Source organism: Nuphar pumila, chromosome 7, assembly GCF_984573655.1.
Source record: "Nuphar pumila chromosome 7, dmNupPumi1.hap1.1, whole genome shotgun sequence".
NCBI classification, from domain to species: Eukaryota; Viridiplantae; Streptophyta; class Magnoliopsida; order Nymphaeales; family Nymphaeaceae; genus Nuphar; species Nuphar pumila.
The window spans coordinates 59,657,379-59,671,573 of NC_143255.1; the positions used below are offsets into that span (position 1 = coordinate 59,657,379).

A 14,195-nucleotide genomic window follows, 5' to 3' on the forward strand; every position below is an offset into this window, starting at 1 on the left:
AAAAAGATGGCCGACAAATACCTTTATGATGCTCATCAATGATCGAATCAGTCGATCGCAAACCCGAGAATGTTTTGTAGCATAAGGCAGAAACGAGAAGACAACAATGTGTTGTAACACAACCTAAAAAACGAGACAAAAACCTGAACTCGAGACGATATCATAGGTTGCGCTGACTGATTACGGCTAAAACAAGAGTTAACATCTTCGACTTCTTAGATTAAAAATATTTTTGTCCTTTTCTCGAACGGTAGTTTTTTTTTTTTCAATTAAGGCCATTTTTGTTCTTTTCTGAGTACTTAAGTCTGTGCAACCTCAGCCGCAGCGCCGCGCGTAGAATAGAAGAATGGTCAGTGGAGGAAGCTCGCTCGCGTAATTTCTCACGGCACCTATTTTTTCTTTCCGCTGCCGGTAAACACTGAGAGCAATGGGGATGGGCGGAACCTCCACTAGTTGCGTCGGTCATCGGGCGAGCGGAAGCCTTCTCCTCCTTCTCTCCAGGCTTTCAGTCTTCGCCTGAGAGATCTCCACCGTTCATTCCTTCATCCCTCCCTCTTCCGATCCGATGGGCCAGACCCTGAGCACGACACCCCCGGAGCATCAAAGCAACGAGAAGACCGAGCCTCCCGCCCGGAACGATCGGCCGCATACCATGGAAGCTCTTGTGGAAGGTTGGCTGCTTTTCACGTCTTCCATCCCGTCCTTTCCCTCGCTCTCCTTTCTTCCGCCTCTACTGTTCAACATCATGATCTGATTCACGTGTCATCTCTTGTTTTCTTTAGCTTTATTGGTATCTCATTCAATGGGATGCTCATTATTTTTAAGTTTGTCTTTGATTGCATACATTTGGGCTTTTGGTGATCGATCTAGTGTGGTGGATGACGTTAATGTATTGGTTGTGTTGTTTAAGGATTCTTCTTTTTTAACTGTAACCTTGGAACAAATCAGCTAAAAAGCCCTTATTAAAACAAATAATGGGTACCATGTATTTGATTCTATCTGCAAATGGTACCACAGATTCCACACGCACACACGAGAACAGAATATAACGTGGTTCTACCCAGGGAAGGGTCTACATCCACGAGCAATGGAAATTTCTCTCTCTATCTCTCCCTACGGTTTTCAGAGATGAGAGGTTCATGTATAATAATCAAGATGGGTTACATATTTTGGATTTAGTTTTCTTAATGATCTCCTTGATCATAGGAACTAACTTCTCATTTTTCTTATCACAATCCAGCCTTGATGTTGTCCTATTAGCTGTAGGAGTCCTCACCCAAATGGCGTCATTTTTATCTTTGATTAACTTCTCATTTTCCTCATCACATTCCAGCCTTTCTGTTATCCTATTATCTGTAGGAGTCCTCATCCAAATGGCGTCTTTCCCATCTTGGATTTTATCTGAAGTTGGATCCATTTGGTGGATCGATGTTGGATCCAAAGTTTTGTACATGTAGCAAAAAATGGGTAAAATAATTTCCTCATTTCAGTGGGTTGCCCAACTAGACAGCTGGATCACTAAGATATAACTGATATTTTCATCATGGTTATAGAAAAAGCATATTTCATTTCTCATTGAGCTTTTTATTACAGCTTTCATATTACCATTTAGTGTCAATGACTTAGAGTTAGGGTTTAATTTCTGAAAAGGTTGACCATTGGAGCGGCCTATTTGGACCAAAATGAGTACTGCCACAAGTGTGGAAAGGGCTACACCTCAAGTTAGAAGAAAGAGGCTGGAACATGGCAGTTTCTTGTGATTCTAGCCGATTTAAGGGCCTAATTTTGTGACTTAATATACCTCGAGTTAGAAGAAAGAGGGTGGAACATGACAGTTAATTAAATTAATACTTCATTAAGGAAAATGGAATTAATAGTTTATTCTAAGGAAAGGTATAGGTTCTTTGATATTGAGTGAAAATTTTCATATAAGACATATTCAGTGAAATTAGCTTATTGTAAGGAAAATAAAAGATGTGATTTTAGTAATGGCCTAAGAGTTTTTGGTTTGTGAGATAACAAAGTATGAAGTTCATCTTTTGTGGAGAAAAGAGGAACGGACATTCGCTGCTTACCCAAGGATGCACTTTTCTCATCCGTTTATTAGAATTGGCATTTTTCTATCTCATGTAATTATGAAATGTTTCGATTTCCATTTCCTAAAGTCAGGCATGTTAATTGTGTTTATTGCAGTTCTTTGCACAATATGTCCTCTACCATTTAGAGAAGCGTACTTTTGCTCATTTTCTTTGGGGAAAAGTTGCTTCCTCTTGCTTGATGGCTATTCTAGCAAATTATCTTCTACATCACAAATTACTTCACTCTTTAGTTGCAAACTGTTTCGAGAATTTTTAATGGTTAATTTCTCCTCAGCAATACAATCCACGAAAATGAAAAAATATATGAAATCTGTTTCCTCTATTCTTTAGCTGTTGGTTAGTATCAACGATTGAGACGATGATGAGTTGCAATTATGATTGATTTTCCCTTGAGGATTCTTGTTGGCATTGTTTTTTTTTTTTGGTTTTTCAATTTCTTATCACTTGCCATGTCATCATCTGCATTCATTCTTCGTTATCAAACTATCATAAATGAAAATGGTTATCTTGTATTTGTCATGATCTACATGTATTTTCCTGCCAGAGTTTACCATTGACTTCATGTAACATGTAGTCATGCACAACATTTTGTTCCTGGATAATGTGTTCAAATACTTGATATATGCTTTCCTTTTTTTTTTTTTGACATCAAATTGGAAATGTCTGATGCATTTACAAATTCTTCTTTTTTCCCCTCCCAGAAGCAACAGCTTTCGGTGGTGATGAGAATGAGGTCGGTACCTGGTGGTGTTGAGTTTGTTATGGTTCCTTCCAAACTCGGGATAATCCATTTGTTATTTTCCATTTATCACCTCAAGCATTTATGTTATGGCAATGCTGCATAAGGGGTGAAAGTGGGTCTGGTCAACCATTTGACCTGTATCTAGCACTTTTTTCTTTCTTTTTACTGCCCTATATATAGAAAAGACCATTTTTCATGTTGGAGTCTGACTCAAAACCTATCTGGCGGTATCCACTCAGATCCAAATGAACTTTGGTTGTATATGTTATACTTCTGTTACAGGATCAATGAGATCCATTTCACATTTTGCTAATGCTTTTAACTGTTTGTTGAGCAATATGCCAGGATCCTACCTGAAGCATAGTTCACTTTATTAGATCTGACCTATAGGTGGAACAGCTGCAACAGCTACTTGCGGTAATGTTTTGTAACTCTTAAATTTTGTTTCCAGTCTTTGGAAATGAGAGCACAGAAAGCCCTAGACTGCCCATGTGTTGCTGAACTGCGAAATGGGCCTTGTGGAAGGCAATTTTCAGAGGCGTTTCTTTGTTTTATGAAGAGCATTTCCGAAGAAAAGGTAACAAACTTTTGTTAAAATATCTGTTTTCTTGTAGATACATGTGACAGCAGATGATGAGTGCATGACTCCACGAGCTACTGTTCACATATTTTTCTGCAATTACTATTTTGAATTTTAAGTTCATTTCCGGTTATGTTTATGACTAACCAACGGAAGCTTGAGTTGCATTGGTTTCTGACATGAACATATTCCTGTTTGTTCTATATCTATTCCCTTGATTTTGAAAGATCATTTCCTGGTTTACAGAATAGACTTGTTGGTTGATAACCCTGTAGTTAAGCAAGTAAACCTTGATGCTTGGATGTGAGGATTATATGCATTGCCCGTAGTGATAACTTTTTGCCTTGGGCTTCTTAGATGCTTCCTTATGGCAGCCAAAGCTTTTTGTTTTTGAATGTGGTATATGATGTGACATTGATCCTTCTTTTGATGTAGACAAACAATATGGTGGAATTTAAATGTAGGGAAATCGGCTAGTGGGTGCCTCATGAACATGCAGCAGAGTGTTGGAATAAACCATCATGTATTTAAAGCTGTATTGGATTTGACTTCTTTCTAGTTTGATAAGAATGGATATGATGAGTTGACGACTTGATCCCAGAATCTTGGATGGTTTGAAAACTAACTATGGGGTGTAAATTTTTGGGTTCTGACCAATCTTAACTAAGGAGCCAACTTGTTCAGAACTAACCTGACTTGATGGCTAGGTCAGCTAGTGGGTGTAAATCTGTCAATAGAACCAATTAACTAAGGAGTCAACGTGTTCAGAACCAACGTGACCTGATGGCTAGGTCAGCTACCAAATAAAAGCCTGATCTAAAATCTCATCAGTTTTTGTGTTGTAAACCCAAACCTGTCTTTGCTTGGTCTGTTATGGACCCTGTGAAAGTGTGTGTGTATTGCTTGTATATTACATCATTGATCATTGTATGTGTAGATGCTGTAGGTACTGTAGGGATATTTTCGTCACTGTGTCTATGTACAGGGAACTGGTGTCATTTTAGTGGTTTTTAGTAGTTGTAGAGGGTTTTGTATACGAGCAATTTGATGAGCAATTTGATCCACAGTACTTAAAACACAAGTCTCAACTCTTTTAAGAGTTATTTATTCATAAAACCCTAAATGAATAAATGAAGATTGAAAACCCTCCATGGATTCTCTTCATCAGAGCACGATTTTGCATGGAGGAGGGCTTATAGTTATAACACAGTTTGAAGACTGTAGAAAGCCATACAGAAAAGATTTGAAGCTTCCAAACCATCAATTTTCACTCCAACCACAGAGGAAAACTTGACAGCACCCTTCCCCTTAATGACTGGGAGATTGAAGGGGGATTTTGGTTAAAGGTACATTGTATCCACTAGAATGTTAGATGAATTTAAGGACAAAGTGTATGATTCCTGGGCAATTTTGGAGGACTTATTAATTTTTTTGGAAATTTCTGGCCTTTTCTCTTTGGTGATTTCTGGTTGGATTTGTTGGATTTGCTGCTCGAGTTTTGTCTCATTAGTGCCATTTTTTAGAGTTGGATTGTGTATAATCTAGTACTTCTGTTGAAAGTGACTCTGATATTACATAAACTTTCTGGTGTCTTTCTTACTACCATAGTAATAAAAGTTTAAAATGGAAATATCTCGGCTTTAATTTGTCATGAAATGGCACAGAACCCAAGATGTCACCAAATGAAAAATAAAAAAGGATTAAAGCATAAACATAATACATTTTGCCAAGAGTAAATGGTGACATATTCATACATGCACAAGAACACCAATAAATAAAATAAATAATAATTTTATTGATGATAAAAAATATAAAAATTACAAATAACCTCACTACGACACTCAAGCACATACCCTATGTACATTCATCCTCTCTCGAAAAGCACAATGAGGCATAAGCTTCATATATACACAAACAGCCACATACGCCACCTTCGTGGTGTCTCAACAGTAATACAAAAACAAGTGGAAATTACCATGTAAAGAAGCGGCTTTGAATATATTGGGTTCAATAATGAACCAATACACATGCACATGAAGTGCAAATATACCCACTAAATGTAAAACACAAGCACATAATGTGCTAACACATCAACCCACAAAGGGGCAAAAATGCCTATAAGGCATAAGTTAATATCATTGAAGAAAATAAGGGTGTAACACCCATTACATGGAGCAAAAGCTCCTTATAGGAGTGAAGAATACAAAGGGGAAAGCCCCTATTTATAAGCACAAAAAGGGACCACCTTGGGGGCTCCCAAAGGAGACGTTGGAGAGCCCCCAACGGTCACATTTGTGACCGTTGGGGGCTCCCAACGTCTCTAGGCCCCCAATATGGTACGAATACGAAAAACAAAAATAAAAAAACATAAAATAAAAGAAATATTACAATGCATATTCCAATTGGAATATGCGTAAAATGACAAATTACAAGAATACCCTTGAGGGTATTTTAGGAAGAGAAATATATATATATATATACAACAACAACAACAACAACTACGCCTTCATCCCAAAACAATTGGGGTCAGCGATATGAACCAAAAAAGAAATTCATTTTGGGTCTTCCACAAGAATCCTTTTCCTCCAATCATTTCTATCCAATGCCATGTCCTCGGTGAGGTTCAAAGCATTCATATCCTTTCCTATCATCTCCATCCAAGTCTTCCTAGGCCTACCCCGACCTCTTTTAACTAATATATTTTCCCATTTCTCCAACCTTCTAACTGGAGCATCATTAGGCCTTCGCCGAATATGTCCAAACCACCGTAAACGATTCTCTCACATCTTATTTTCAATGGGTGCAACACCTACCTTCTTACGTATCTCCTCGTTCTGAATCTTATCTTTTATTGTATTACCACACATCCATCTAAGCATCCGCATCTCAGCTACACTCATTTTTTGAATATGATGTCTCTTGGCAGCCCAACATTCCGTACCATATAGTAAAGCGTGTCTAATAGTCGTCCTATAAAACTTTCCCTTCAACCGCAATGGCATTCTACGATCGCACAACACTCCAGTTGCACTTTTCCATTTCATCCACCCAACCTTTATCCTATGATTTACATCTCCATCAATTTCTCCATACTTTTGAATGATGGATCCCAAATATTTGAAATAATCATTCACCGGTATTTCTTGCTCACCAAGCTTCACTACACTCCCATCACTACTTCGTTGCTTACTAAACCGACATTCCATATATTCAGTCTTACTCTTACTCAACTTAAAACCTCTAGCTTCCAATGTCTGTCTCCATAATTCTAACTTAGCATTAACCCCAGCTCTAGACTCATCAATCAAAACAATATCATCAGCAAACAACATACACCACGGTACATTTTCTTGAATTGATCTCGTAAGCTCATCCATCACTATCGCAAATAGGAAAGGGCTATAGTGATACGTATAGATATATATATGTATACATATCTTTATATATATATATATATAAATATATATATATATATATATGTACATTTAAGGATTATATTTCAACATACATATATGTGTACGAGTACACATATTTTAACACCCCCCCTCAATCTTTGCGGGGAAACGAAAAGATTGAAAAAAGGGCAAGACTCCAAGAGGCTTTGGTAAGGATGCTATTGAAACTTGAAAATGCCTTCCTCCAATTGTCTTCTAATGGTGAACACATTTCCCGATCCATCCAGGGTACTTCTTTTTATCCTATCTCCAAGATCCTGTGGAATAACAACAAAGAACAAGTAAAAAATATCTTTGCACTTTACTCAAATGGAACATTCCTAACAAGGTGCAAAATTATAACTTATGCATAGAAATTTGAAGCACAGGATAGGATAATTACTTTAGCATGAAAAGAAAATTTAGAAAACCAAGGTTTCAAAATCATATATCATGTTAAATAGTGGGCGGAAACAAATTACAAAAATGCATAACGCATTCATAAGGTCCAACATTGGACAAACACAACCCCATAATGGGGAATAACACAATGGTCCACTAAGGGACACCACAAGAAGCCTACGAAGAGGCATAAGTTATATAAACTTCATTGAATGAGGGCCTAAAAGGCCAAAATGAGCATATGCATATACTATCATGAAAAGAATCAACACTTAAAAGAAACATTAATGAACATACTCCAAACATATAGAAAGACAAGGGTTATTGATTTTAGCAATTCCTTTGAAAGCGATTTCAAGAGGGAAATGCTTCAAGAGCATAAAAAGAGTGTATGAAGCACAAGATTTCAAAAAGATTTTAAATTCATTTAAGAGGCAAAATAATGAGTGTTATTTGAGTAGAAAACTCACACTTTTAGGAAAATCTCACTCAAATGACAAAAAAGCTCATTTTGCATATCAAAAAGTGACCAAAAAACCATAAGCACTTAATATATAGATTAAATGCCAAAATATTGATTTGATTTAAAATATGCATATCAAAGATATGATTCACTTGTAAAAAGAAAGCAAAAAATAAATGTAATTTCATAACTTTCAACAATAGTTCATCCACTACAAGCAAATACCTCATTAGTCCTCCAAACCCCATAAATCAAGTGTATAAGCTACTAGATAAAAAATATAAATATAATGCCATTAAAGGTCAAATAACACACACAAAGATGTGCAAAAGAACCTCTTGTCTACATATAATAATACTTGAAATGAGTGCATCAACGATAAGAACAAGAGAATACACGCCAACATGGACCAAAAGTATCTCTTGTCTACGTAAAAATACACTCAAGACCAAGTATGTTCAACTACTAGAATAAGAGTATCAAGCCAACCATGGGCTAAAAACACAATACATCTCTTGTCTACATAAAATGACACTTGAATTGAGTGAAAGAAGCCAATCATGGACATACATCTCAGCGACTAGAACAAGGACACAAATGTCAACATGGACTAAAATCACACATCATGGTGTGAATCAACGTGCCTTGTCTACATATAATAACACTCAAGACAAGTGTGTTTAACTACTAGACCAAGAGAACAAAAGCCAACAAAGAGCTACCAACACACAAAGGTGTAATAAAATTCTTGTCTACATATGATGACACTTAGATATGAGTTATAAAAGGAGAAGACTTTTGAGACAATAAAACTTGTAATGACAAACATATAAATAAAACCTTGAATCAATAGAACAATATTTTTCAAAAAAGAATACCCATATTTTGGAATAAACTATGTAAAAGTATCTTCAACAAGATACTACAACCGATAGAACAATATTCTTGAGAATAAATGTGTGAACATACGCACACCAAGAACACTTGTGCACAAAAGCACGAAATCACAAATGTGCAAATGCACTCATAAGTTTCATAAACAATAAAAGGTTGGGCAATAATCCCTAAAACCTTGATTTTAATATACCTTAAAACATTTAAGGTTTCAAAACACCATATTTCTATCACATATATAAATAAGAGCATCCATAAGATCAATGGCCAAAATCAAACGAGTGACACACTCATAATTAAAGATCATATACCAAATCATTCTAGAGTCCCAAGGTGCCCATAACTCACCTCAACCACCATCTATAATATGGCAAGTGGACAATCTAAAATGACATAACACAAGGTGCTCATAACTCACCTTAACAATTATCTCTAATATAACAATAGGGCCATAAAAAAAGATTGATGCATCATATACCTTGTGATGGATAGAAGATAAATGCCATAAAAGGGCAATAAACTCTTAGGGAAAACATTTTCCAAATATGTGATTTTACAAAGAGGGCCGGACTCAAAGGTCCAACATAATTAATCACAACAATATGCCATATAACAATAATGTTGCATATATACGAAATTATGTTCAATCATAATCATTATAAAAAGACTTAATAAACACAACATGAAATATTTAAGCTATGTCATGTGTGAGAAAGGAATTGGAATAATTCAAGAAACAAATCAAGCCTTTATAATTTGCAATTATATGTATACCAAGATGTAAAATGACAATAATCTTAAATGTACAAATTTAGGACAACATGTACCAAGATATTGCGGAAGCATTTATAATGCTAAAAGAAACAATTTTACAAGTCCATTAAGGGATAAAAACAAACACAAGCCCTAAAGAAGGCAATAAAAACATCTCTTTATTGAAAAGAGAGTACCATGTGAAAATGTCTATGAATAGACAATACACATATAAGCATAAATATTTTATAAAAGAAGTGTACGAAGACACTTTCACAATCACTTGAACAAAATACGCAAAAAGCGTAATAAAGGCAAACATGCAATAATGCATGTATTTCATAAAAAGGAACAAATGCTTGAGTCTCTCAAGCTTTAATTATGCAATTATATGCTTGATAAATGCAATTTAAGACAAAGACCATATTATGGTCAATGTAGGCATCCTTAGAGATACAATCAAGAGGTTTTGAAACCTTATGTGAAAAATACAAACAAACATGTTTATAAAGTTGCATCATTAGAAGAAAAATAAAAAATTAATGAAATCTTTTATACCAAAGGATGCAATAGATACACTATGCATTCTATATAGTGTGAGAAGATTTTTAAAAGATCTTTCCTAATGAACACAATGGTTCATACAACATATTTATCACAAATAATTTTTCAAAATTCTTTAAATAAACCAAAACCATTGAGAGACTTTTAGGAGTTCATAAATATTTATCATTAACAAGAACTACTTAGGGTTCATAAAAAAGTAAATTACAAAGATTTAGATGTGAGAAATTCTCATACAAGAATTATATCAAAAATTTAGCAAAGATCATTAACTTATACAAGAATTATATAAGTTATCACAAAAAAATGCACTAAAAACCATACACAAGAGTTTTTAAGCAAAGATCATTAATTTAGCAAGAAATTATATAAAAAGTTAACTTATAGGTTAATCACGAAATTCTTATGAAAAAATCATAAATCTCACATAATTGAAAAACAAATTTGCAAAACATAAATTACTATTATATGTGATGAGGAATCGATAAATATATAACCAAGAATTATAATAAACAAATTTACCAAATTTAAAAGGAGATATTTTAAAATATACGAACACGCGAAATGTGAAAGGAAATGATTCAACTATCAAAAACACTAAATGTGCAAGAAAAATAGTTTCATAATGCATAATATGTTAAGAAAAGAGATACATACCGAAAACTTCTAAAAAGGAGAGGAACAATGAATACTTCACCATTTCTTGAGCACTACGCTTTCCGTTGCACCACGAGACAACCCCATCGTAACCTTGCTCTGATACCATGTAAAGAAGCGGCTTTGAATATATTGGGTTCAATAATGAACCAATACACATGCACATGAAGTGCAAATATACCCACTAAAGGGAAAACACAAGCACATAATGTGCTAACACATAAACCCACAAATGGGCAAAAATGCCTATAAGGCATAAGTTAATATCATTGAAGAAAATAAGGGTGTAACACCCATTACATGGAGCAAAAGCTCCTTATTGGAGTGAAGAATACAAAGGGGAAAACCCCTATTTATAAGCACAAAAAGGGACCACCTTGGGGGCTCCCAAAGGAGACGTTGGAGAGCCCCCAACGGTCACATTTGTGACCGTTGGGGGCTCCCAACGTCTCTATTGGGAGGCCCCCAATATGGTACGAATACGAAAAACAAAAATAAAAAAACAGAAAATAAAAGAAATATTACAATGCATATTCCAATTGGAATATGCGTAAAATGACAAATTACAAGAATACCCTTGAGGGTATTTTAGGAAGAGAATATATATATATATATATAGACACGTATACATATATATATATATATATATGTATACGTATCTTTATATATATATAAATATATATATGTACATTTAAGGATTATATTTCAACATACATATATGTGTACGAGTACACATATTTTAACACTCAAGCACACACCCTATGTACATTCATCCTCTCTCGAAAAGCACAATGAGGCATAAGCTTCATATATACACAAACAACCACATACGCCACCTTCGTGGTGTCTCAAAAGTAATACAAAAACAAGTGGAAATTACAATTGTGATACAACAATGAATATAACTCAAATACCAAAAATACCCCTCATGGCTAATGTGATAAGATTTTCTTGCTTACATTTTTTTTACCGTATCATGAAAGAAGGGCATCAAAGGGAAACAGTTGCATGTTGTGCTTACTCTCTCAATGGTTGTAAGTGAGGCTTGACTCTAGTAGATCAAATCAGCCTTTGTATATAAGGTGATTCTTGCAGTATTGAATTCTTGGGATGATGGGAAGTGACTTTTTCAAAGGTATGACCTCTTATAAGCATATCACACACTATATCTTCACGATGATTCTCTCTTGTGTGCATCTGTTGCATTCATATGCCTGTGTATGCTGATGCAGTTTACATGCTTGTGCCCATGCGGAAATATGTGCATCTGCTTGTGTACATGTTATTACCTGCAGTTTATTGCTGACTAGTTTGGCTTAAGAAAGGGAAGTTGTTAATTTGACACAAATTAGTGGTGTATTTGCTTCACAGGGCTCCGATTGCATACAACCATTTTTAGCTTTACAGAACTGCATCAAAGAAAACCCCGGTGCATTTGGTGAGAATATTTTGGAGGAAGATGAATACCAAGAAGATTCTAAGACAAGTATGTATGTGAACTCAGATTGCAAGACCCGGTCAAAAATTGTATTGCTTGTTATGGGGATCAATCATTACAGAATATTCTTTGCATGTAATAACGTGTGCTTGGATTGGTTCAATTTGGGGCTAATGGTTATTGAAAACATCTGCTGCTGAATGCCCGTTCTGCCTGATAGTGGAATCGCAGCATGTACTGCAATAGCTGTTGCACTTCCACTTCATAGCATATGACATTTCCTTAACTGCTGATCCACAGGTGCCCTTAAATGTGAAGTGAATGAACTGTATATTGCATAATCTTGTGGTGTCCTAGCATACTACTAGATACTAGCAACAACTGTTTTCCTACTGAAAAAAAGTAACATTAACCAACTCATAATCAGCATTGTTTTTGTATCATTTTGTTTGAATGTATTTGTCTTTGCACTTTGATCTCTTCTTCTCGTTCATATAGTTCTATTGATGTTTGACTTTTCTCTCTAGCAGTAGGCAAAAGGGAAGAGAGTTGATTGAAAGGGATAGCAAAAGCAGAAAGTCGGCAATTGCATGAGTATGGACATGGGCTGATAATAGCTCATGCTGTACTGCCGTCTCGTCTATCTAAATTCTTTTGGCATGTTGTATGGCGATATTAATTAAAACTCTTGCACTGATGAAAGTTGAATGGTATAAAAAGAAAAGCTATTTGTTTGGAAGAGAAATATATCTGCTGTTGGGTGCTTCATTGCTTTAGGGAAGCACCCACAGAAGAGCTACGGCGATGAACAACTTTTTTTGCCCGTGGGTATTCATATGAGCCCATAGCGAGCCATTTGAATTTGGTACAGGGCTGCTGTTATTTTCTGTAGTTATTGCAAATTCTGATTTTCTGCTGATTTCGACAATTTTCATCAGAGTAACCTTTCTAGATTTCGTCTAAGGAGATGAGCTCAGAGTGCATGATACCTCTTCCAATGGGTTGAAGTGATTCTCTTCATCCACGATAGGAAGCCTGAGTGGATGTGATTGGCCGGTGGTTCACATCACATATTGCATGAGTCCCATAATGGGTTTCGGTTTAAAGTCTTGTTGGGCTTAGCAATGTTAAGATGACTAAAGAGCGTATTGTTCACAACTGATTATATACAACAAAGTAATGTCGGATTTGATGATAAAACCAATGTCAAACCCAAACCCTGTGGGATGCTAAGTTGACTGAATATCTCGTTTTGCATAAGCCATTAGTCTTTTCTTTTTTTGAGTTATTTTGTGGATCAGATCTTACAAGTGCGATCTGCATGCTTGTTTAGTGGAAAACATTTTTTTTATCATGTGATTGTGCTGTGTGTCTGTCAAGAGCTTCAAAACCAGTGGCTCAGAACTCAGAAACTCATATTTTTACATTTTTTTTTCTTAAATTAGGAAACTATGAGTATGAGTAATGCATTTACGGGGGCAAGAATGAGCAGGTTAGTGATACAAACGGGTTGGATGTGGTCTAGGGATGTCAATGAATAGGATTTTATTTGATATCCGACCAATTTTGATTCCGTTTAGTTGCATCTGGTAAGCCAAACCCATATCCAATTATAATTGGATGCGGATATGGTTTTGATTTTTTGCTACCAAATCTATGTTTGATGGTTATCTAAATTGTTTACATGTAAATAAGCAGGTCTGGTATGAGCTTTCACCATCCGAATCTGTTTAGCTAGCATCTGATTGGACAAACATGGCATTGGCCACATTTGATTTAAACCATTTACATCCCGAATCAGGATGGATGTGGAATCAGGATGGATGTAGGATCATCTAATCTAACCTTTTTGCTTCTAGCTTGATCAGATTTGGATTTGGATTAGGATGAGGGAAAGGTAATACGAAATCTAAATCCGATTAGCTTACCAGATATATTTTATGCATAAGTTGGTCAGATAATCCGTCAGATTCTAATTCAGTTCAGACATATTTAGATTCAGGTCCTCATGCAAATCTTCATGTCAAATTCAAGTTGGATAACCCAAATTTCTGGGTATGGGCATAAAAGTGCCAACCCGAATAATATTTGGGTCTACCCGAACGTTACCCGAGTAATATGCGGGCTGGGTTTGGCTTATGATTTTTGTCGGGTGCCTGACCTGACCTG

The 14,195-nt window shown here is 35.6% G+C and overlaps 1 protein-coding gene across 2 annotated transcripts; it reads left to right on the forward strand.

Moving 5' to 3' along the window:
- The first annotated feature begins 333 nt into the window (after positions 1 to 333).
- On the forward strand, positions 334 to 12,762 carry MIA40 (Cox19-like CHCH family protein). Of its 2 annotated transcripts, XM_090014463.1 has the most exons (5): positions 334 to 671; positions 2,801 to 2,832; positions 3,293 to 3,418; positions 11,960 to 12,074; positions 12,557 to 12,762. In XM_090014463.1, the coding sequence occupies exons 1-5, from the start codon at positions 566 to 568 to the stop codon at positions 12,577 to 12,579; spliced, it is 402 nt and encodes a 133-aa protein (XP_089870589.1). In that variant the 5' UTR covers positions 334 to 565; the 3' UTR covers positions 12,580 to 12,762. The 2 variants fall into 2 exon arrangements, with proteins under 2 accessions (XP_089870589.1, XP_089870588.1); XM_090014462.1 differs by lacking the exon at positions 12,557 to 12,762 and having other exon boundaries at positions 416 to 671; positions 11,960 to 12,446.
- The last annotated feature ends 1,433 nt before the right edge of the window (positions 12,763 to 14,195 follow it).